The 26,345-nt window shown below is 37.1% G+C and overlaps 1 protein-coding gene across 1 annotated transcript in view; it reads left to right on the plus strand.

Moving 5' to 3' along the window:
• The window catches only part of LOC126101027 (39S ribosomal protein L46, mitochondrial), a 40,534-nt gene extending 15,083 nt beyond the window's left edge, over nt 1-25,451 (plus strand). Inside the window, exons 4-6 of the mRNA XM_049911692.1 lie at nt 16,940-17,082; nt 21,217-21,345; nt 25,199-25,451. Of these exons, the coding sequence (XP_049767649.1) occupies nt 16,940-17,082; nt 21,217-21,345; nt 25,199-25,348 (422 nt within the window). The 3' untranslated portion in view covers nt 25,349-25,451. The remainder of the gene's footprint in view (nt 1-16,939; nt 17,083-21,216; nt 21,346-25,198) is intronic.
• Nucleotides 25,452-26,345: the final 894 nt, after the last annotated feature.

Here is a 26,345-nt window from a genome sequence, read left to right on the forward strand (position 1 = left end):
AACCGACAAATTCCGTGATTGTGATTGGCCTAGGTAACTGTAAAATTGTGTCCACTTTCTGTGTCGGAGATAGGGAGCCCACAGTAGAGATTCTGTGTCCCAAGAAGGTCACTTCAGATTGTCCAAAAATACACGTGGTGACATTCATCGTGACTCCACAATGCTCCAAACTCTTGAACACCTCTTGTAGATATTGTCGCTGTTGTTCTTCAGTCTCCGAGAACACGAGCACATTGTCCAGGTACGCAAAACAGAATGGGTGGCCTTGAATAATAGAGTCACTGAATCTTTGTCATGTCTGTGTTGAATTTCGTAATCTGAAGGTCATGCCCCATACACTCAAACAGACTGAATGGTGTCGTAATTGCAGTCTTTGGAATGTCCTCTTTAGCCACAGGTATCTGAGTATAGGCTGTAGCATAGTGTAAGATGTTGAATGTCATCGCACCATGTAATGCATAGTTGTAGTCTTTAGAAATGGCACTGTTCTCACATTCAGCACCCAGTAATCTCACACATGTGCCAGGCCTCACCTTCTTTTGGCACCACATGTAAGGCAGAGGACTACACACTGTTCAATGGTTTAATAATGCTGTCTCACTGCATGCTGTCGAATTCAGCTTTTGCAGTTTCAATATGGCTCAGTGCTAAACATATACATTGGTACGACACTGATGGTCCATCTGCGGTCCTGATGCAATGCGTTGTATTGTGTTGAATGTGTTCAGGTGTACTGGGTGGTCTGATCGAATAAGGAAACTGCTTTAACATGTACTGCATTCACCCTCAGGTGCCTGCATGACCTTTGCACTACAGATGGTTTCACTGTGATGACAACTGGTGACAGTTAAATCAGTAATGCTGTCCACTAATTGGGCATTTGCCAATATCCGGGAAGTGGTTGTAACATTCCAGGAGATATTCACTGATGGTGGTGTCTGTGATGTTTGCAACAGTGAAGTTCCATGTGAACATATGACGTTGCCCTACATCAGCTTCATTCTCTGTGTTCCATAGATTGCAATAGTCGAGTTATTGTCAGCTGTTAAACGGAAGACATTTGGTTGCCTACAGCGATCCAACAAAGACTGGCAGAATACTGATGTTCAAACCAGTTTCTGTAACAAATTTCAAGCCAGAATCTCTTTTGCTGATGAACAGCCACCTGGATGGCGACAGGCGCCTATGATTGACTGCTGCTGGTATTTCGGTGGAAGCACAGTGATGTACATTTTCATGCATTCTCAGCAAATCTGCACTGGTACCAACACAGAGGCTGCTTACCTTGCGGGGATGTAGTGTTGCTCAAAGACCAGTTCCTCCAATGTCTGCGGTAACACACTCTGTTATTTTCTGTCAGTTTGTGATGCCACTACGCCATAATTTGTGCTGGTAATCTACTGCTTCATGATGTACCAGTATGCAATAAGTTGTCTGGCACTGTGACAGTGTTCACTTTACTGTGCAGATACCTCAGATATTGTGACGGCTTACGATCACCGACGTCTTCTTGTGTAAGAAAAACTAATTCAGTCTTCCTGTGAAGCAGCGATTCTCCGTATTAGCTCTGCCATGAGTTTCTTTTAAAAATGTCCCTCTGGGGTGCATTGAAAATTTCTTGCACTTTGGCGACGAAACGGTGGTCCAACTGGCTAACAACAAGTGTGAACTTCATGGTATCGGCTGTAATTCCAGCACAACAAAAACTTGCTTCCATAAGATGGGGTTATCAGGCCGAAACGATGCGAAGTGGACTGCTAGTCCTGATACAGTAAATTCTCCAGACATCTCCTGGGCTCAGTAGGGAAAACGGCTGTAGTTAAGTTCCTTCAGCATGAGTATCACGTCAGAGTCACCACTTGCCATGTTCGGTGTAATTAGAACGGATCAACTTAATCATTATTATTAATCAGACACCACAGGAGTAAGCTTCACAAGAAACTCTTTATTCACTGAAAACCGGAAGCTAATGAATTGTAACCCAAAGTGACAAAAAAAGAAAAAAAGAGGAACATAGATAACTCAGAAATAAATATCATGCAGGGAGAAAAATACACACACACACACACACACACACACACACACACACACACAAAAAAAAAACAAAAAAAAAAAACAAAAAAAAACATCCCACCTGTTGGCCAAGCGTCGGCTGAAGTGGAGCTACCATAACAGCTGCGGTTCAGCTGTTACAACACGAGAACATTGCATGTACACACACTATGCAACACTTTACTTCTCCACACTAGCGTGCAGCAGCTGTCATGTCGGATGCTATATGTTGTTTGTGCCTGGATATTATAACATTTTATTGATCTGAGTAGTTGCTCCTTTCTCAGAATACAGAATTTTATCTCGTAGACTATTTTCTACTTAAAAAAAAAAATCAGATCAGTAAACTTCTTTATATTTTAACCATTCAGGGCAACATCCACTGGCATAATTGTATTGTAGTCAGCAAGAGTTCACATAGAAGGGCACCTTCATTGAATTGACTAAGTGTTAAAATTGAAGACAAGGCAAGAAAAAAAAAATTTTTTTCCAAAAGTAAAATAAAAGGGAACCTGGCTAGCGATACAGGCTGCCAAAGGTGGCACCTCAGTTGACATTTTTGACATGCAATTTTTGGTTAAATATACACATCAAAAAAAGTTTTGCATCTCCCTAGTTCCCAGAACTCCTGAAGATAGACATTGACAGTGGATATTGTATCACAGACACAGGACCTTTGACTGTTCAGAGATGTCACTAAACCCGCCCAAAGATGCATGAGCAGCACCTGTTAGACTGAGGGGTCTAACAGCAAAACAGTTCCAGCATTTCACCAGGAAGGAGGTGCACGGCTCGTGTTGTCTGTTGTTCAACCATGCCTAGGTGGTCACACATTGTTACTTTGTGCCAGAAAGGACTCTCAACAGGGGAAGTGTCCAGGCATGTCGGAGTGAACCAAAGCGATGTTGTTCGGACATTGAGGAGATAGAGAGAGAGACAGGAACTGTTGATGACATGACTGGCTCAGGCCACCCAAGGGCTACTACTGCAGTGGTTGACCACTACCTGCAGATTATGGCAAGGAGGAACCCTGACGGCAACACAACCATGCTGAATAATGCTTTTTGTGCAGCCAAAGGATGTCGTGTTATGACTCAAGCTCTGCACAATAGGCTGCATGATGCCCAACTCCACTCCTGATGTCCATGGTGAGGTCCACCTTTGCAACCACAACACCATGCAGCGCGATACAGCTGGGCCCAACAACATGCCGCATGGACTGCTCAGGATTGGCGTCATGTTCTCTTCACCGATGAGTGTTGCATAAGGCTTCAACAAGACAATTCTCGGAGACATGTTTGGAGGCAGCCTGGTCAGGCTGAATGCCTTAGACACACTGTCCAGCGAGTGCAGCAAGGTGGAGATTCCCTGCTGTTTGGGCTGATGTATGCTGTTGGTGATCATGGAAGGTGCTGTAATGGCTGTATGGTACGTGATTGCCATCCTTCGACTGATAGTGCAACCATATCAGCAGCATATTGACGTCTTCATGGACGACAGTTCACACACCCATGATGCACATCTTGTGAATGACTTCCTTCAAGATAACGACATCGCTCAACTAGTGCAGCCAGCATGTTCTCCAGACATGAACCCTATTGACTGTGCCTGGGATAGATTGAAAAGGGCTGTTTAGAGACGACGTGACACATCAACACTCTGAGGGATCTATGCCAAACCGCAGTTGAGGAGTGGGACAGTCTGGACTGAGAGTGCCTTAATGAACTTGTGGATAGTATGCCATGGCGAATACAGTCATGTATCAATGCAAGAGGATGTGCTACTGGGTATAAGAGGTACCGGTGTGTACAGCAATCTGGACAACCAGTTCTGAAGATCTCGCTGTATGGTGGTACAAACATGAGCAATAGAAAGGGCAGAAATGATGTTTATGTTGATCTCTGTTCCAATTTTCTGTACAGTTTCCTGAACTCTTGGAACTGAGGTGATGCAAAACTTTTTTTGATGTGTGTATTAAAATGCATTAGCTCTGTTTTGGCTCAGAATATTCGTTCTTTGTTTTGGGTACCATAGCAATGGGTCTATTAAAACAAAGTGGCATTTTCTAATTTTGCTGGTAAATGTCTTTAAAATACATTTACATTCCCATCATTATTTTATATTCGGAGAGTAATATGATGTATTCTATTTTGTACAGAATGGCAATATCTCTTGAGAATGGCCTAGAAGGCTGAAACTAGTCATGCACAAGGAAAATAAATACATTAAAAGTGGGAAACGCCATCTTGTTTCCAAATATTTTGTTACTTGTAATTTTATTTCAAAGATGATGCTCTGAGTAGTTTGGAAATGTTTTTCTCGAATAATCTCATTTCATTTTATTAAAGTTAAAAAATAATTCCTTCATAAAGTGTCATTTTTCCTGTTAATCATTATCAACAGTAAGAACAGAAAAGAACTCCCCTTTTCCAGTTTAACAGTTTTTTAACCAGTGTTTGTGTTTTAACTTCCTTATCTAATGCCTTTATTGCTATTATTTTATAAATCAAAATAACCAATCCCAGAAATTTAGAGAATTTTACAAGAGCTGTATATCAAAGGCTACTACATATCTAGAAAAGGGAAACGCACCACCTTGTTCTGGAATATCTCACAAACATTCTTTAAATTAACCCTTGGACTAATATGGTGGAATAAAAACAATAAATCAAATAAAGTTTTATCTTGGTGGATAGAACCTTACAGAGTGTCAAAGTCTTTGAAACAGTATGGAAGCTTTGAGATAATTTCAGAATGTTACAGAATCTTCTAGAATAATCTGAAACCATCTGGATGATTCTGCATGTTTGGTCAAGTGTATAAAGGTGAGGATACATAGACTTACAGTTCACTTTCTTTTCCCCCCTGACTGGTTTGATGTGGCCCACCCCGAATTTTTTTCCTGTGCCAACCTCTTCATCTCATCTCAGTGTAGCACTTGCAACCTTCATCCTCAATTATTTGCTGAATGTATTCTAATCTCTGTCTTCCTCTAAAGTTTTTACCATGTGCAGCTCCCTTTAGTACCATGTAACTTATTCCCAGATGCCTTAAAAGTTATCCTACCATCCTATCTCTTCTTTTCCCTGTTTCCATATATTCCTTTCCTCACCGATTCTCCAGAGGACCTCCTCATTCCTTAACCTCTTGGCTCTTGTACATGTTATATATTTCCCATCTTTCCCTATAGCTTAACCCTATTTTTCGCAGAATTTCAAACATCTTCCACCAGTTTACATTGTTGGGCGCTTTCTCCAGGTCGTCAAACACTAAAAAAGCATCTTGATTTTTCTTTGGTCTGGTGTCTTAACTTTTACTAAAGCCAAACTGATTATCATCTAACACATCTTCAGTTTTCTTTTGTATTCTTCTGTATATTATTCAATTATCAATAGACAAACTAAGGTATCAGTTAACAAAATAATGTTGTATGTTAAACCCAATAAGCTTTTGTGAAAATGCTGCTCACTGATTTTTACTGTTTTATTTTATTTTTATGTGATTGCATTTGAAGTACATTACTGGCCATTAAAATTGCTACACCACAAAGATGACATGCTACAGACGCGAAATGTAACTGACAGGAAGAAGATGCTGTGATATGCAAATGATTAGCTTTTCAGAACATTCACACAAGGTTGGCGCCGGTGGCGACACCTACAACATGCTGACATGAGGAAATTTTCCAACCAATTTCTCATACACAAACAACAGTTGACCAGCGTTGCCTGGTGAAACGTTGTTGTGATGCCTCGTGTAAGGAAGAGAAATGCGTACCATCATGTTTCCAACTTTAATAAAGGTCAGATTGTAGCCTATCGCGATTGCAGTTTATCGTATCGCGACTTTGCTGCTCGAGTTGGTCGACATCCAATGACTGTTAGCAGAATATGGAATCGGTGGGTTGAGGAAGGTAATACAGAACGCCGTGCTGGATCCCAATGGCCTCATATCACTAGCAGTCAAAGGCGTCTTACCCGGATGGCTGCAATGGATCGTGCAGCCACGTCTCGATCCCTGAGTCAACAGATGGGGACGTTTGTAAGACAACAACCATCTGCATGAACAGTTCGACGACGTTTGCAGGAGCATGCACTATCAGCTCAGACACCATGGCTGCGGTTACTCTTGACGCTTCATCACAGACAGGAGCGCCTGCGATGGTGTACTCAACGACGAATCTGGGTGCACGAATGGCAAAACTTCATTTTTTTGGATGAATCCAGGTTCTATTTACAGCATTATGATGGTCGCATCTGTGTTTGGCGACATCGCGGTGAACGCATGTTGGAAGCGTGTATTCGTCATCGCCATACTGGCGTATCACCCGGCATGATGGCATGGGGTGCCATTGGTTACATGTCTTGGTGACCTCTTGTTCGCATTGACGGCACTTTGAACAGTGGACGTTACATTTCAGATGTGTTACGACCCGTGGCTGTACCCTTCATTCGATCCCTGCGAAATCCTACATTTCAGCAGGCTAATGCACGACCGCATGTCGCAGGTCCTGTACGGGGCTTTCTGGATACAGAAAATGTTCGACTGCTGCCCTGATCAGCACATTCTTCAGATCTCTCAAAACGTCAGGGTCAATGGTGGCCGAGCAACTGACTCATCACTATACGCCAGTCACTACTCTTGATGAACTGTGGTATCGTGTTGAAGCTGTATGGGCATGTGTACCTGTACACACCATCCAAGCTCTGTTTGACTCAATGCCCAGGCGTATCAAGGCCGTTATTACGGCCAGAGTTGGTTGTTCTGGGTACTGATTTCTCAGGCTCTATGCACCCAAATTGCGTGAAACTGTAATCACATGTCAGTACTAGTATAATATATTTGTCCAATGAATGCCCGTTAATCATCTGCATTTCTTCTTGGTGTAGCAATTTTAATGGCCATTAGTGTATGTTCTGCTAGAGAGTGAACTGTACTGATTATTTGCATGTTCATAAAAAGAGTGATGTATAATACTAGAAAAAAGAACGACTGACTTTAGGTTGATAGTACAAGTCCTGTTTCAAGTAAATATGATTCCAGTGAGAAAACTTCCTCTGTTCCAGATGCTTTGACAGATATCAATAATGACAGCAAGTGGACAAGTAATTTCCCATAGTATGGACAATATAGATTTTGTGTCTGCAAAAGTGTATATTAAAAGGCCAGAGAAATTACTGATGCTGTGGATGATTTCATCAAAACAAAGCTGACCAATCTCTTCAGAATAGAAGTTCTGTCTTCATAAGAAAATAAACCAAAATATCCTAGTACAGATTGTCAGGGATTTTCCTCAAACATCATTTCAGTTGTTCAGTTACATGCATTGTACAGTGAAAAGGTGAAAGTTCTATCAGTTATCCCAGTATCCACTTAGAAGAAAACTAGCTTGCACCAAATTTCACGTGCATTAAAACATGTGGTGTAAAAAGCAAGATGTGCCCAGATAGTTAGTTCCACACCTATTACTTATTACTAGAGATATTTGTGTATGTGTTTATTGCAAATTTTGAACTTCAAAATGGCTCTGAGCATTATGGGACTCAACTTCTGAGGTCATTAGTCTTTTGAACTTCATTTGGTAGCTTTTAAGAACTTGCTTGATCAGTGACATGACAAATGCGAAATCATTTGTAATATGTGATGTAGAGTCAGGTATCTGTTGGCTTCAGGAATGTGGACACTGCTCTTACAGACATTTGGTTTGGAAAATATAACAGATGACTCTAAAGTTACATATGGAGGAGGTTAACTGCATTAACGGGACATGTATGTGAATTACTGTCAAAAAATTGATTCTCTGTATTTTTCTGAACTAGAAAAAGTTTACTTCCAGGAAAATGGATGACAGAAAGTACCGTAATTAGAGGAATTTAAAAGTGTCTGCACACACCACGGCATCCCCTTGGTGCACAGTCAACTCTGTTAAAAATAAAGTTTCGCTCTCATTTGTTTCATTTTTATGACGTTTCAGTACCGTAAGGGGCCCACACCCTGCGTATCTAACCCATGTTAATTTAGGCAAGTATTTGACCCATTCCTGAAAAAACTATTTGATGCAGGACCTTAATATTTGTACTGTATGTTACATGATGCTAATAGTGTCAACTGTACTAAAATCTAATTTATCCATTTTATAGTTAAATACTTTTTGAAATTTATTAACAAAAAATATTAAGTTTTTTCGGCAGAAAATATTTTTTGTGAACTTTCTAATGGGGGAATATTAATGAATGTAGAGGTAGCTTTTTATGTTATGCAGAGTCTCTGAAAATTTCATTCATTTATCTATGATAGTTTCTGATATGATGGAGCATATGTACTGAAAATTTTAGTTTGTGGGAAATTGACTTTAAAGAAAAAACTTTTGAAATTTGTTACTTGCAGTTAATTAAAACTGTCCTGCTGCATATGATGGCCCTTCTTTGGCCTCTAACAGGTCTTCCGGCTTCTTTTTCACCTTCCTGGGTGTTTGTCTTGCTTTCTTGGCCATATTAGATGCAGACCTGTTTGCATTGGCTATCCTCATTTAATTGCAGTGTTGCAGCCCAGTGATCATATTTTCACCAGGATTAATTCCCAGCTTTTTCAGTACCCAACACATTCCAGTACTACCACAATTGAATGTAATAACAGCATCATGAACTCCTAGTTTCATTGTATGCATGCCTACAAATACAGTTTTAGGAAGGCGGTTCCAAATTATGCTGTTGAAACATTCATTTGGATTCTGTGTCTGCCCGTGCAGACATTTCCTTAGAAGTCTCTGAAAATAAGTTTAACTGCAGTAATAACAGTAGCAGGGTGAGAATGCTGGTGAGAATAAGATTCTCCAGTTGCCTGAGCCCTATTGTATTTGCACCACAAATGTTCTCCTGATGGACACAATCCATGACATGGCTTATCATCAGTAGAGGACTTACGGGAGAATATGGCTCAAACATCTCTCTTCATTGCCTCCAAAGGTCCTGAGTTCGAGTCTCGGTCCAGCACACAGTTTTAATCTGCCAGGAAGTTTCATATCAGTGAACACTCTGCTGTAGAGTGAAAATTACATTCTTTCTAAACTTGTTTCCTCTAAATTGTCATTTCTTGAAAATGCCTTTGTTTCATCATCTTCAGTAAACACAACTAAACACATGTAAACAAGCACTACAAATGTAATTATAACAACTACTCACAATCACACGTGAACAAAACTAACTTCGTGTTCGAAAGCATGTTGTTTACAAACAGCAGAAACAAAAAAGAGTACCGATCGTTGCATTCCAAGGATAGCCAACAGAAAAAAACCCTAACATGCAATGTGGGGGATATGTTGTGTTGTTGCTGTGGTCTTCAGTCCTGAGACTGGTTTGATGCAACTCCTCCATCCTACTCTATCCTGTGCAAGCTTCTTCATCTCCCAGTACCTACTGCAACCTACATCCTTCTGAATCTGCTTAGTGTATCTCATGGTCTCCCTCTATGATTTTTACCCTCCACACCGCCCTCCAATACTAAATTGGTGATCCCTTGATGCCTTAGAACATGTCCTACCAACCGATCCCTTCTTCTTGTCAAGTTGTGCCACAAATTCCTCTTCTCCCCAATTCTATTCAATACTTCCTCATTAGTTATGTGATCTACCCATCTAATCTTCAGTATTCTTTTGTAGCACCACATTTCGAAAGCTTCTATTCTTATCTTGTCCAAACTATTTATTGTCCATGTTTCGCTTCCATACATGGCTACACTCCATACAAATACTTTCAGAAACGATTTCCTGACACTTAAATCTATACTCGATGTTAACAAATTTCTCTTCTTCAGAAACACTTTTCTTGCCATTGCCAGTCTACATTGTATATCCTCTCTACTTCAACCATCATCAGTTATTTTGCTCCCCAAATAGCAAAACTCCTTTACTACTTTAAGTGTCTCATTTCCTAATCTAATTCCCTCAGCATCACCCGACTTAATTTGACTTCATTCTGTTATCCTCGTTTTGCTTTTGTTGATGTTCATTGTGTATCCTCCTTTCAAGACATTTTCCATTCTGTTCAAGTGCTCTTCCAAGTCCTTTGCTGTCTCTGACAGAATTACAATGTCATCGGCAAACTGCAAAGTTTTTATTTCTTCTCCATGGATTTTAATGCCTACTCCGAATTTTTATTTTGTTTCCTTTACTGCTTGCTCAACACACAGATTGAATAACATCGGGGAGAGGCTACAACCCTGTTATACTCCCTTCCGAACCACTGCTTCCCTTTCATGTCCCTCGACTTATAACTGCCATCTGGTTTCTGTACAAACTGTAAATAGCCTTTTGCTCCCTGTTTTTTACCCCTGCCACCTTCAGAATTTGAAAGAGAATATTCCAGTCAACATTGTCGAAAGCTTTCTCTAAATCTACAAATGCTAGAGACGCAGGTTTTCCTTTCCTTAATCTATTTTCTAAGATAAGTCGTAGGGTCAGTATTGCCTCACGTGTTCCAATATTTCTACCGAATCCAAGCTGATCTTCCCCGAGGTCGGCTTCTACCAGTTTTTCCAATCGTCTGTAAAGAATTCGCGTTAGTATTTTGCAGCTGTGACTTATTAAAAAAAAAATCTTAAAATATATGCAGAAAAGTGGGTGACAGAAACATGGGCGTGGCACATAAACACATGTGGTAGGAAAATTCTCTTTAAATGTTTGAAAAAAAATTTTTAAATTTTTCAGTAAAATCCTTTGCAGAGTACTTAAATAAAACCTTAATCTATCAAAATATGATGAAAATCGAAAATTGATTATTTTTTTTTTTCTTTTCCGATCTGAACCACAGTGTTGCCCCCTTTACGTTGGCTAACCTGCAAAAGCTTTACAGTTGGTTATCTTTTCTGTATACAAAGAGTTTAGTCATTGTTTGTTGTTGTTTTGGCGTGAATATTTTGTTTACTGCAAAGTTACTGTGCGTGTGAGTTTCTTATTGTGTGCGTAAGTTTCTTATCCCACTTGAAAGAAATGGGAAAAGTCAAGAAGTTCCGTGTTAAACAATGTAAATTTGATGGAAATCATTTCGCCAAATGTATTAACTCTGCTAATACTGAAATACAGGGTGATACAACACTTGAATCAGCTTCAACTGCTCCAAGTGCTTTGAAGCTAAAACTGAAATATTTGGACAGTGGGCTTGACAGTATTAATGCTGATAATATAGAGATGCCATTTATTGATTCAGGTTGTGTTATTGTTGAACTCTCAGCTCTATCTGAACTAATAAATAAAGCTTTGCAGTGTAAGAAATGTGGCAGTGGTGGTGTGAAGATAGTTGAGGAGGTATGTGCTGGAAGTGGTTGTGCATCAAAATTAAGAATTGTTTGTAATTTTGTGATTTATGTGAATGTGAATACACTTGTGGCATAACTAAACAGAGAGTGTAAAACACAAATAATAAACTTGCATAGACCAATGCTGTAATGTGTATAGGCAAAGATTACAGAAGTGCTCAAATTTTCTGTGCTCTTACAGGCTTACCTCCACCTACATGGTTTGACAGGTACAATAAAGTTATCCTACAGACTTTAGAAGAGGTAGCAAATGATATGAAAAATGCTGTTCAGGAAAGTGTAGACATGAATGACAGCAATACATGTATGTCTGCAGCCCTGGATGCCTCCTGGCAATGAAGAGGCCATAGTTCCCTAAATGGTATAGTGATGGCTACCTCTTTGGACAGTGGTAAAGTCATTGATGTGAAATGTATTACCAAATACTGTCATGGCTGTACTAGTGGAACTGAAAATCATAAATGTTTGATTAATTTTAGTGGTTATAGTGAACAGTTGGAATCGGAAGGTGTTCTTAAGATATTTCACAGGTCAGTGGAGAAATATAGTGTGGTGTATTCATCTTACGTAGGAGATTGACGCTCAAAAGGGTACCAAAAAGTTTGTAAATCCAAACCTTACACAGACACAAAAATTGAAAAAATGGAATGTGTTGGATATATCCAGAAAAGGTTAGGTACAAGATTGAGGAACTTGGAGAGAAGTTTGAAAGGAAAGAAATTAGCTGATGGGGGAAGTGCATTAGTGGACATGGTCGGCTTACAGACAAGAAATAGGCAGGTTGCAGTATTATTATGGACAAGCTGTAAGACAAAATAAAAGTGGCCTTGAGGGAATGAAAAAGGCAGTACGGGCTACCTTCTTTCATAAATCCTCCACAGATTACAACCCATGTAATGCACTCTGCCCACCTGGCAGTGATTCATGGCGTGGCTACCAGAGGGCTGTTACTCAAGGTGAGACCTACAACTGTAAACATTCTTTGTCACTTGCTATAATTTAAGTTATAGAACCTATATATGGGGATCTTAGTGACACAAGATTGTTAGAGAAATGTTTACACGGTAGGAATCAAAATCCAAATGGAAGTTTCAACAATTGTATATGGGAACAGATACCAAACACTGTTCTAGCTGGACTAAATACTTTCAAATAGGTGTGCTAGATGCTGTTCTATGTTTCAATGATAGTGCAGTGTCAAGGCTTAATGTTATGGAACTGACGGGAGCACCTGGTGGATTAAATATGCATAGAACTCTAATAGCCATTGACCGAAGGACACTCTTCGAAGCAGAAAAATCAGTGTTGGAAGCCACCAAAGAAGCAAGAATAAGAAGAAGTAGTGTGAAAAAGAGAAGAAGAGAAGAACGATACAGAAAACAAGATGAATATGGACCTGGGATGCATAGTGCCATTCAAGTTCAATAGAAAAAGCAAGTTTTAAATTTAACTTGAATTTCCTAAAGTTAAATTATTTCATATTCTTGTACACTTTGGCTACTAACTATTACAGATGGAGAGCTGAAATTTTGTATACTGTTTTAAAACACGCTTAACTAAAAAGTGGACTACTCTTGTGACTTAACTTCGAAAATAAAATGCTTTTTGAAGAAAAACCTGAATTCATTTTCAAAATTTTTGATAAACATACTTAAAATTTTTTTGTACCACCTTTTCAATAGCCTGCTTTAAAGATGATAGTGTAAAGAACTTACAGGGAAAAAAAACTTACAGCAAATAAACAGACTTTCTACTTTGTTTGTATTTTGAGTAATGTATACCAATATATACATAAATAATTAGCATGATTTATTTCACTTGCAACAAAAAAATACAATTAAAAAAATGTTAGAGCTAAAACTTTGGTTCGTACATAAAAATGTTCCCAAAAGACATCTTAAAAGATGGTAAACACCGTAAGGGCTTATAAATCTTATTCTTTGAGTTACACGGTTTAGAAAACTGACAATTTTTTCAAAGTTTCCCCTAGTATTCACAGACCACCAGTCCCCTTAAGGAAACTGTTGCCATTCATACCTTCATTGACAAACTTGGAAATTGGACAGTGAAAACCATAACACCTCAAAATCTGAAGAATTGCAACAACAGTATATCAAAGAAGAGAAGTATGTGTACCACCTGGATATCTGTAGTTAGTACTTCACTGAGACTTTGCTCAGAACTACTGTGGGATTCTGCACTAGGTAGCACAAGGGAATCACTAAAGTAATGACCAAGTTTCAGTTTTTGCAGGTCCAACACATTTTCAAAAGAAGACCCCCATTAGTTTTATTTTTGAAGGTCTGTCTTGGTCATATCATTTGTACAGTTCCCAAAAGCTTCTCACAGAGAGATAAAAGACAGTGCCAGGTAAATTCCACCTCAAACATGTTGTCAACTGTCAAGGCTTCAGTTAAATAATCATAGTCTTGTAAACTATCTTCCACTGATGTTCATGTTTAAATGTTTTGTTGTTTTGACTTTTTCACGTTGAAGTATTTTTTACTTTACTAGGCTAGGAGCTTTCTATTGCTACCTTGTATATGTTTTATGTGGATTTCAAGTATTGATTTTATTTACATGTAACTGGACAGTTGTTTTATTAGCAGCCACTAATTTTTCCATGTGGAGTAATTTTGATTAATGGCTACACATATCACATGTTATTTATGAAATTACGATATGGATTACTCATGGATTACAATTATTTGTGTAAGACAAGGCACTCCCAGACTATCACCAGTCTTACTTTGTGCCTAGCTTGACATTTATGCTTATTTCTTAAAAGACATCATAGTCGCCATTGACTGCTTAAAGTATGTATTGTTATTATTGCAATTTCGGCTTTATGGCCATTTTCAAGTATCACTGCAAAGTCAAATTCTGTCAGAATATAAAACTGTCTGACATTCTGACAGAATGTGACTTTGCAGTATAACTTGAAAATGGCCATAAGGCCGAAATTGCGATAGTAACAATAAATATTTTAAACAGTCAACGGCGACTATGATGTCTTTTTAGAAATATTATATGACTGTGAATCCCAACCATTAGAAGTTAAGTTATGCTTATGTCAGAATATTTTTATGGTCTGTATGGCTGATATGTTTGGCTATTAGTGTTATTCCTATTATTATTATTATTATTATTATTATTATTATTCGTTATTTCTTATTTATTCCTAGGTTTTTTGTAGATTTAGCCTCGGATAATTGAACTCAGTTTGTCACAAACCTGTTTTTCAATTGGTAACAGGCTGAAGTTGGCAATAGTTGAGATCAGTAATTGTAAATTGTGTGAGTTATGTGATCAAGATGGACCTTTATAAACAAAGTGACATAATGTGATCATGAGCTCATTTACAGGTATTATCTTCAATTGATAGAAGACAAGTTTTTCAGTTTTAAGTGATGCAGAGGACATGACTGAGCACATGCATTGTTGGCAACAAACAGAAAGTTTCAACAGCTGCATTCAGCAACATTCAGAATCATCACCTCTTCTGAATGTACACTAGTCACTCCAGAAATAACTATCAACTGTTTGAATTCACAATGTCACATATGCCTGTGGAGTTGGTGCACAGGAGGCCTTATGATGAGGTTGTGCTGAAGCACTACAGTTCAAATTATAATGTATCCCAAATACATCTTAGCAAGCAAAGTGGAGCAGTGGTTAGCACCTTGTATTTGGTAGGACGACAGTTCAAATTCTGCGTCGGACCATTCTGATTTAGGTTTTCTGTGATTTCCATAAATTTCTTCAATTTCCTGTCCCATACTTCCCTAATCTGAGTGCTCCGTCTCTAGTGACCTCATTGTCAACAGGACATTAAACACTAACCTCCTCCTCCTCTTTAGTGCAATATGCTGTTGATTTAACAAGAGTAATTAAGTCTCATACATCAATAGGTCTTGTCCTGTTGCTGAAAGAGGAAGGTGAAGGCTCCTGCTGGCAGAAAATAGAAGAATGGTATAGGTAAACTACCCCCATGAAAGCAAATCAGTAGACACATATCGAGACAAAGTAATGGGCCAAATATATTGCGTGTACATCTGAGAGCAAGCAAGAACAAGTTTCATTTGTCCAACCAAAATCTCTGAAAAAGAAGGGGAATATTCAGATTCACAGTCTACAAAGATGTTTGTTTATTGCATGTTTGTATAAGTGTGATTAATAGATTGCTCAGGTTGTGGATATCAGTTGAGAGTTAAGTGAAACTGTCATGGACTTTTTCATCCCACCAGGATCTGCTGCTGGGTGTTGGTTTCCAGCTGCAAGACACAACATTACCACCATTGTTTACATCTAATTTGCAATTTTTTTGAAGATTGTGGATACTTCATTTCCCAAGGGCCAAATAGGAAGGCATCACTCAATATCAGGGGACAATAATGAGTCAGTTTAATACATTTAACTTACTGAAGAAACAATTGACATTCTAAACAGAGTTACTCCAAAATGCTGTTATCTAGAACCCATGTTTTGTAAAATTTGCATATATATTTTGGAATCTTTTGCCATGTTTGGAAGCTGATGTCAGTTAGATTCTTTAGAAAGAACAAAAATTCTGTACCAAATTAGACTAAGTTTTGATTTCATGAGAGAGTATGATAATGGGAACTGATTTAATGTATGCCAAAAATTTTCAGTTTTTTTATATAAAACCTCTTAAATTGGATTAAGTGATTTGAGTGTCAGAGAATATTGTTCTATGTGATACTGACCATTGGATTGGCTTTTGAGGAAAAAAATATTTGAATTGCAATAAACAACTACAGCAAAAGAACTGAGGTGCACATTACCAAACTTAGAATATTTTCTTAATAAGAAAATTATTTCCATTTGAATTTAAAAAAGCAACAAAATATCTTGAACCAATACAGAGACGGAACATTTTAATATTTAATGCATGTGACCTATGTTACGAAGGTGCCATCTTTTAATGTTCTGTATCTCAGGCCAGAAATTGTTTTGGTCAAACAAGAAGTATGAGTTTATTAGTTCCTCCTGACTTTTATGATTGCTAAATTCAATAACATCTATGAATGTAAGATTTCTTCTTCACATGCTGAGTTTATATGGACTGTACCAAAACTTTTATTTAAATGTGATAGGTTGTATTTGTTATGTGGAGTCATCTGCTTCTTTCTATAGGTAGAGGAGATACGGGTTCTTTGAAACTATACTGAATTGCTTAGTTTATGTGTTATCAGCACTAAAATGTCTGTACAGGAAAGTTCAATGATAAAAATCCATTTATATAAAACACCAGCCATGTATTGTGAAGGACAACTAATTGCATGATTCGAGTTTCACAGCCACATTTGACAAACATGAACAACTGTCAGAGAATACTTCATACTTCTTCATACTAGTCAAGGACAATATTTTAATATTAGTAGTATGTGATTATAGATTTTTTCCTTTCGTTACTTGAATGTCAAAGATATTTAACTTGTCTGATGTATGTTACATTTGATGATTAAGAAAAAATATTTTTTGAAAATTATGTGGTAAAATTATCAATTTTTGTTAATGAGTGTAGTATACTAAATTAAAATTTTTCCCACAGATGCAGATCGTAAAGGCAATAAGAAATCACTGGAACGTTGTTTATCAACAACTTTAATGCTTTTGGGACAAATGAAAATCGGTAATAGCCATGTGTGGGCATTTCCTCAAGGCGTGCGTGTTGAAGGTGAAACAATGCGACAGGTATTTTTACACGTACAGTTCTCAGAAACATATTCAGTTTTAAATATATTAATAAATTGAAAATGAAATTAACATAACAGTACAAGATGACGATTAAAATACATTGAGGATAGGTGAGGCAACACTTACTAATGATGCTGGTAGATTTCCCATATAATTATTGAATAACTCCAAAATGAATGATAGGTATGAATTTAAGCAAAAGAGGGCAAAATTTTGTTGCACAAAAATCAATATTGTCTCCACATATCACACTCCATTACCTGTTTTGCCAAATTCCAATTAACCGACCACACAGTTTCATGAGTTTACGATATTTCAAGTGTAGTACATCAGTGTAACTGATTATAAAATATCATCACTTTGATAAAAATAATCTCACGCATATTTCTTGGAGAAATAACTTTACCTCACCTACAATGAAAGAGTAATGCAAACGAGAGAGATTGACAAAATTGGAAATTTTGAGGCTTTGGAGAACTTAAGTTCCTAGAGAAATGAACAAGGAAAATACTAGAGGCCTAATAACTGTGTTACATGCTAGTTTCATTGGTAGCTTACCAGATGAGATATGTGCTAAAACTTAAAATTTTGTTTTGTGTCAGGACTTCAACCTATTATTTTATTGCTTTTAACCACACTTGTCTCTCCAGATTTTTGTGAGAACACTAAAGTTGTCATGCAACTAACCCAACATACCATGAAGATTACCATTTTATTTTTCTGAAAACTTATGTAACATAAGTGTCATTGCATCTGTTTTTCTACAGTTCTATCACATACTTAAGAAAAATTAATCCAAATGTAAAGATACAAGGGTTGCAAATCAACTTGTTGAATGATCGTTTTTTAAAGCATTTTGAATGTTATGAAATTAAGCTTTTAATGCCAACAGACAGAAGTATAACTTTTATGCTGATGTTATACAGAGCCTAGTGTTGCATCCAGCACAACAGTGATGACAGGAACATATGGTTTCATTGTATGTTCCATGTTCATACTTTCTATCTGTAGTGGTACATCACAATTTTGTACAGTCCCATCTCTCATCCGCTACTCACACTTACCCATTGTTTTTTACCATTTCTCTATCCATATTCTACACTCTCACCCCTGCATCTTCCTCCACCTCTTTCCATTCTATGAACAGGGGTGGCAGAAAGGGATGGGGGTGGGGGGAGTGGGATGTGCTGGTGCTAACCTAAATAAAAAATATGGAAGATACAATTCCAATTGGTTACTGTTATAAAGAGTTTCATCCCATTGAATATAGCTGGAATACTATATATGTAATGTTGTGCCATCTCTATATCACTGAAAATGGCATGTTCTTGATTTATACTGTTCCTCACTTGTTATAGATGGTAGTTGAAATATCTACTACTACATACTGATCAAGTATACTAAGATCTTTAATGGATGACCAGTCAGAGGACTTCGTAGTCCAAGATGGCATAGTAATGTATCATAATTGGATGTCACTAATACTCTCTGAGACTCAGCAGTATTCTGTTGGAGTATGTAGATCGTGTACTACTCTAGAAAGAGGAGGAGCTTTGACTGCAGCTTTTTATGACTGTGCGATAATGCAGTAATGATGATTTCCGTTTCTGTAGTCTGGCTTAAAAACTCTGCCATTATGCTGATGCCTCTTCTTAAGTCTTTCTCTTCTTGTATATCCCGGCTTCTTGAGATCCCTTGTAAAGAGACATGATATAACAAGTTCCGCAGTGGTGCTGAACAATCACTGAAGTTACACAACAGTTAATAATTTAACTTTTGAAATTGCCGGTTTATTGGCGTTTGTGGAAAGAAAAACACTCTCATGCAGTCAGCAAACTTCGTGTAACATTTTGTGTGTGTAATGGGCTTTACTACATCGCAAATCGTTCTAATGAATTAATTAAGCTGCTTTACAGTGTTGCTACGCAACATAATCAATAAAGTGGTATGTGTCTCAATTTAAACTGGACCTCGATATTTTGAATAAACTTTCAGTTAATTTTTGTCAAAATCAGCACTTGTCTCAAAATTAATTTCCAGCTTCATGCTTTAAGTCCACACACATTTGCAACAATTGTACATGATTTACTGGACAGCTCAATCACGCACTGATGTGTAACATATTTCAAACCGAGCATGCTGGTTTTAGTTTTCCTTAATGGGGTAAACGACTCTTTTGTAATAACTTGATGTGTCTTATCTTACATAAAGTTTAAATGAAACTGGATTTACTCTCCATTCAGGTCAACGTCACAAAATAAAATTCACCACACAGGTCAGCGAACTGTACACATGCACTTTTAGCACTCTTAAGTGATAACTCGTCTCAGAGTAAAAGCCGCACATAAATTCACACTTTTTTTATGCATACAAAATTCAACACACATTTATATTAAACAAATAAATTATGGCATGTAATTACTAACTAAACATTTCCAATTCTGAATAAACTTCAGGAACTTGTATTTCATAATCAATAAAATTTTATTGCCTGAGAGAAACTATTAGTTTGCTAAAACGGATTCAGATTACAGTCAACTCGTGTCTAGATGATGACATCATGAATCGATTCTTGCTTGGAATAAATGAAATACCTGTACTGAAAAATACTGTCCATTGAGTAATTTACTGATTTTCATAACAAATACCTGTACTGAAAAATACTGTCCATTGAGTAATTTACTGATTTTCATAACAAATTTGGTGCCCCTTCCATCGCTACACCATGTCAGATGAGGCCTTCTTGGTGTGTAGTTGGCAGACCTGTATGCTTTGATACTCAGTAGTATTATACATGAAATTCCCAGATATGATTTCTTATTCTTAATTCATTCTTCCAAGCATACATTATAATGCATAGGTTTTTCAGTACTGTTTTGAAACGCCTTGAATATAGTGCATAATATTATAATTTATCGGTGATAAACTGTGCATGAAGCTCAAAACAGTGAATTTTTTTATGCAGAGAATTGGAACACGCAGTGTTAGAGAGAAAAGTGTAACCCTAAAATTTTGATTTATGGATGTGAACTTGTTCCACAAATGACAAATTGACTAGTCAAATGAAAACAAGACAGATGGAAAAAAGTAAGTAAACTTTGTTTTTTCCAGTTTAATTGCAATAACTGTTACAACATTTATCCCACTTTGAGAAAATATGATCAATGCCTTCATGGAAAAATGTTTGTAGTTGCCTACGAAACTGTGATAGTACCCATGTGTACACCTCTTTATCTGAAGCAAATCGTTGGCCGTGAATGTCTTTCTTCAGGGCTCCAAAAATATGGCAATTGCGTGGGGAGAGATTAGGATTGTGTGGAGGACATGTAAAGGCTTTCCTGAGTAACTACTGCATTGTAGTCAAAACAGTAGTATTTGCAGTATTTGGAGGCGGGGTGCAGGGGGGGAGAGCACATATTGCCAACCTGCAAAAATTTCTTTAGTAAGCCCCAAACACATCCACTATAGAGTCCCGGTATCTCCCCATCTGATGTTTTAGGAGCCCTGAAATAAGACATTCATAGCTTCAGACAAAGAGATGCACGCCTGTGTACAATTATGGTTCTGTAGACAACTACAAGCATTTTTCTATGAAGGCATTGGCAATTTTATCTCACAGTGGGATAAATATATTAACAGTTTTGGTAATTACTTTTTAAATAATACTCAGTTTTTTTTTTACCTTTTTCTGTCTGTCGCCTTTTTATTTGTCTGCCGCTTATACTAAAGGTGGGCAAAATGTGTTTTGTAAATGAAGATCTTAGGAGAACAAAAGGAAATGTAAGACAAGTGGGAATGATTCCAGAAATACACATGTGATGGGAAGAGCTCTTGGGAATGGGGAAGTAACCAGTGGTAAAGACATTTTACAACTTTGGGGAAAGTTGATCATTTTACTTATTTTCAGTAAGAATCTTTGCTTGAGTATATTTTCACGTAATAGTCTTCATAACTAAAACTCATATTTATTTAAAGAAAAAAAAACAGCACTTTGCTGTGCTGTTCAGTTACTAAATCAAAATATTTATCATTTTACGTGAAAATGTTTTCAAGTGTACTTAAAATGACTTGTTTAAAAGACACTTAGGAAATTCTGAGAAAGTTTTCTTTTTTTCCCTTCTTGTTCTGTAGGCTGCAGAGCGAGTCCTTAAGGAAAGTTGCGGAAATAATTTGAGGGTTCAGTTCATTGGAAATGCTCCATGTGGATTCTATAAGTATAGGTACCCAACAGCAGTTCGCAATGAATCTGTTGGAGCTAAGGTAAGGTATTTGAAGTTTCACAAACCAGAATTTTGTTTGAAGAACAAGCAGGTAGCACATTAATAATGAAATAGTGTAATTTGTTTTATTGCATGCAGGACATTTAGAACTCATCCATAAGGTTCTACTGATATATTCCCACGTAGTGGCGAGCGACTGTTGACACTGAAGCCCTAGCTCATACCACATCTTTAAGAAGGTGCTGTCTTAGAACTATGTACCGTGTGACTAAATAAGGGTTCCTACCTTTTTTCTCAATCTGAAAAAGAAAGCAAACATTAAGTGTTCTTCCTTTTTGTATGCCATGGGGTCAAATTTCACTGTGTTGAGTCTGCATATTTAACTGATTTCATAATTTCTCCAGTAATTTTATTTGTGATTTCCCTTACATTTTAATATAATAACTTACGTTGTTGTAAATGCCTTTGGAGGTGGGGGGGGGGGGGGAGGAGGAGGAGGAGGAGGAGGAGGAGGAGGTTGCATGTAATATGAGGGGAATAAGAGGTTAGTGACTTTAAATCATCATGCCATATCGCTTGTAAAGTATTGGTGTGCTCTCTTTTATGAATCTGGTATTTAATCACTACATAATCAGAAAGTCGAGAGTAGGAAGACTTAATCACGGTAGACAAGCAATATCAATTTATTTACTGTACCATTTTAGCCCAGACAGAATATTACAAGCATTTGTCCTTTTGTGTTATTATTATTATTTCTCTGGGACCATTTAAAATAATGTTAAATCCTCTTACATTTGACATTGAGCTTTGCTTTCTTTGAAGCCCAGATTTCTTTCCTTCACTCTTTGTGAGTGGACTTCTTTACACACCTCCATCCAAGGGCAAAATGTCTACTTTTTGGTTGCTCATCTTTGTGTAGCATGTTCGACGCTATATTCTTACGGAAGCTATCTGTCTCACAGGTGTTGTCAGGCTTTATTTGTGGGATTGGAGGTCTTCTCAGTATTTTTAAACAAGGGCATTGTTGTGGTTATGGGATTTGAATAAAAACAAGTGGAAGATCTTCTTGATCAACCTGTTCCTTCCATTTGTTTGAGATGACTACCAAATTGCACACATTTTTTGGAGATCGAGTCTGTAATTTTTTGTATTGTGCCTTAAACTTCCTTATTGGATGTTTTCTGGTGAATACTATTCTTGTAATAGGATCCCATGACCACCATAATGATACTACACTCTTTTCTCTCAAGTTCTTCAAGGAGGCCTTTATTTGCATTTAGAGATAATGTTTCAGCTGCATACATAACTACTGGCTTCAGAACCATTTCACAGTGAAGTATATTAGTGTTTAGTGAAAGACATTTTTTATTGTCGATATAGGTGACATTTGGTAGGTGTTTCAAGTTTGTTTATTCATTCCTTTAGTGCTTCCTTGTCCAGTCCATTTTTCATGCAGATCTCACACAGTTCCTTAAATTTGTCTGCACAGCTAAAATTTTTCTTTTCTAATGTCTTCATATTTCATCTAGAGATGTTGGAGGCATCTCTGATGATGTTAGTTGTTAGTTCTGTTTTTTTTTCAAATTATGTCTGCAGGCCAGTTCATTCGTTGGTTTCCTTTAACAGTTTGATTTGAATCCTAGCAGTTTATGTTTAATTATTCTTGGATATAAGGTCCATTCGTTATGCAAAAAACTGTTTTTTTCATGTGACCAAAACACCTCTGTGCCATTATCAGTGGGTTTTCTGTATTCAAATCTAACAAATCTGAGTAAATTTTAAGTGATAACTCATCTACGAAAACTAGGCCTAAAGACAGTTTTTGTTTCATTTTGTCAGTACCTTAATTTTACATTCCGAGGTTACGCCAAACAATTTGTACATTATCCTATACTTATAGCTTGCCGTCTGCAACCAAATGATTTTAACATGAATTTTGTTGCTGAAAAGTTATAAATGAATACACTACACTCTGCACATGCACACGTTTGAATACATTAAAGGACTTTACGAAAAGATAACGCAAACAGCTAAAAATTGTGCGCACTTACACACACACACACACACACACACACACACACACACACACACACACAACCTACCTTGTCAGTAAAGTGCAGTGTACAGTGTACTAAAACTGAACACCTGTTTGCAGAAGAACGTTAGGAATGAAATAGGAACAAAACATTATGAGTAACACTAGTAATTTAATACTGTTTAAGAAGCAGTTTAAAACATGTGAACTGTTTTTAGTTTTCGCAAACAGATTCGAAAGAAAAACTATGTTATTACAATGATCACTAAAGATAATTTAATATAAAGCAAAAAAGATGTGGTCTAATCAAGATTTTTGTTATAGTTTGGAAAGACATTACATAACCTATATTACTTGAAAACATTTCTGCCTACGGGAGAGTTTTCATTTCTCATTTTGAGAAACTATTTTGTTAATAAGCGGAGCCTTTCTAAGTCCTTAATGGGCCTACACACCACCTGCTGTTTGGGGCAAAATGGCATCATGCAAGGTTAAATGCTTACTGGCTAACGTTTATGATGTCATAAGAAAGGCAGCTTGGTCATTCAGCATGAACCAGTAAATATCTGTGCAACCAATATTTTGTAGTCCCACGCGTTACAGAGCAAAGCAACAGCTCATTAAATCTTCAAATGGTACTTTCATTGCAATTTTAGATTCAGTTACTTCCTTTTCTGTCTTTGTAACTGAAAATCTGCCAACTTCGTTATCATGACTTACATGAGTTTTATAGGAAAAAATAATTTATTCACTAGTAGAATACTATGAGAGTGTGTTTATTGGTAGTACCTATCATGTTTGAACTATTCTGCTTTGGTGTAACATTCATTTATTTTTTATTTATCACTTCTTTTCATCACAGGCAGTGATTTGTTAAAGTGGAGAATGTCATGTTGCGACATGGTACAGAGTCTGCATTAAACTGGATAAGCCAGTCTAAGGTTAAATTATTATCCTCTGTTACGTGTATTTAGTGTAAGTCCCACGTGCTTGGGAAATATTCAAAGATGGGACAATGCATGAGTATTTTGTAGGTGTCTCCTACGTAAATACCCTCAGAGCATGCCAAGTTACAAACCTGAAATTAGTTTCTTTTCTAGTTTGGGACTTCCACTTTTTAGAATGTTGTGCTGTCTAATCTCAAGGTGTCTATCTCCATAATAATCCCATATTACTGGCAATGTTATGAAATGTATTTCAGATGTAATTTACATCTGCAAACTGGGTATATCAGTTCTTTCACAGGCGTTGTCTATTTTATGTGCTGAAAAAAAACATGGCTTTTCAAATCAATATCATGGGCGCTTTTAGGACAAACAAAACTTGGTAGCTATAAGTAGTTTTGTGGATCCATTTAATATATAATGCAAGTGTTTGAAAACTTATGAATCTCTTTCAATACTTTGCTATGAAAACTATTCAGAATATCGCTGCTAGGAAGGGCCATGGTACTGTGAGCAAACTGCAGAGATTCAGAGACATCTGTCAGTTCGTGCTGAATGACCAAGCTGCCTTTCTTATTATGCATCTTAGCCAATCAGCAGAGTGAGTGGATTACCGAAACACGTAACAGGAAGCAGCATTCACTCTAGCTTTGGAGCTCTTGCACTTTTTCTAGCTAGAGTACACACATTCACTCACAAATCATCAGATGCACTCAACACACACTGATGGGGGCACTTAAATCACTTCTTTAGAAGAACCGTGTGTCCAATTTTGCATTCCTTCTTCTCACTTATGTTAGCATAACAATTTTTTTTATAACAACTCTATTTTCATATTCATCATGCATGAAAAAAAAATTTATCAGTTTTATTACATTTTGAAAAGTATATTATATGCCATTTTTCTCTGACAGGTGTTTTTCTTCAAAGCTCGGTACCTTTCTGGTGACGTCAAAACAAATAAGAATAAGTTAAATGATTTTCAGTGGCTCAATAATGATGAACTTCAGTCCATTTTGCACAGAGATTACTATCGCAGCATCAGTCAGTTTCTTGTAGTTTGATTAGAATGTGGAGAATGTGAATGGTTCTCATTTTACAGTATTTATTTTGTAAATATGTGTTTAATAAAGTTCGTTTGTAAATAAAACGATTTGGATACTGTTACAGTGTGTTGTTAATAATGAGTGCTTTGTATATGATTCCTTCTTCGTATGCACCCTTTTAGATAATTTCGCAGTTTCCTTCTCCACATATTATATACTGTATGCATTTAAGTATATTTATGAAAATACATACAAATGTGTAACTTAATGAAGCGGCATTTGAGTTTCATTTTGTTCATGTAGTAGAATTTTCTGCAGTCATCTTGAGGCAACCCTTATTTTTCTGTCTGTAGTGATCATATATTTTAGTGATAGGGGATATGAACTGTCTGAAATATGTACTTATTATTTGGAAAGTGCTGATTATTTTCTTATAATGATTCCCCACTCCCAATTTGAATGTTGATGTAACTGTTTGCACCTATGAAGTGGCTCAGACACATGAACAAATAGAACCTACAGTTGACGGAAACATTAATTTGTAAATCTTCCTTACTTTTTTGTATCCTCAGTTTGTTCAACCAGCTTCAAAGAATTAAATACAGTTCAGGAATTAAATAGCAAAGGTCCTCCCCACCCAACCACTTAAATGTTTTCTCCCAGAACAAGGGAACATTATTATGAAAACTGTGTATATGACATCAGAAAGCATGTAGGAACAAGATGGATGTGTACCACTGATGTCTGAAATGCCTAGAAAAGTCTAGAGGAAACGTTTGTCCAGCATTTAGTTGATGTTGGTGAAGTTTTATATCTTCCTATACAACTTTTCTATGGGTGTCTTTTTTTAGTCAGTATTATACAAATGAAAGTGGAGAATATTGTCTGATATGGCAGTAAATTTTCATCCTGTATGATTTATTGCCTCTGAATTTAATTGGGTTCTGCTAGGGGCTGGCTGTATGGTTGGAAAATTGCTGCTGACCGTATATATAATAGCTTCTGCACTGTTGTC

Source organism: Schistocerca cancellata, chromosome 9 (genome assembly GCF_023864275.1).
Source record: "Schistocerca cancellata isolate TAMUIC-IGC-003103 chromosome 9, iqSchCanc2.1, whole genome shotgun sequence".
NCBI classification, from domain to species: domain Eukaryota; kingdom Metazoa; phylum Arthropoda; class Insecta; order Orthoptera; family Acrididae; genus Schistocerca; species Schistocerca cancellata.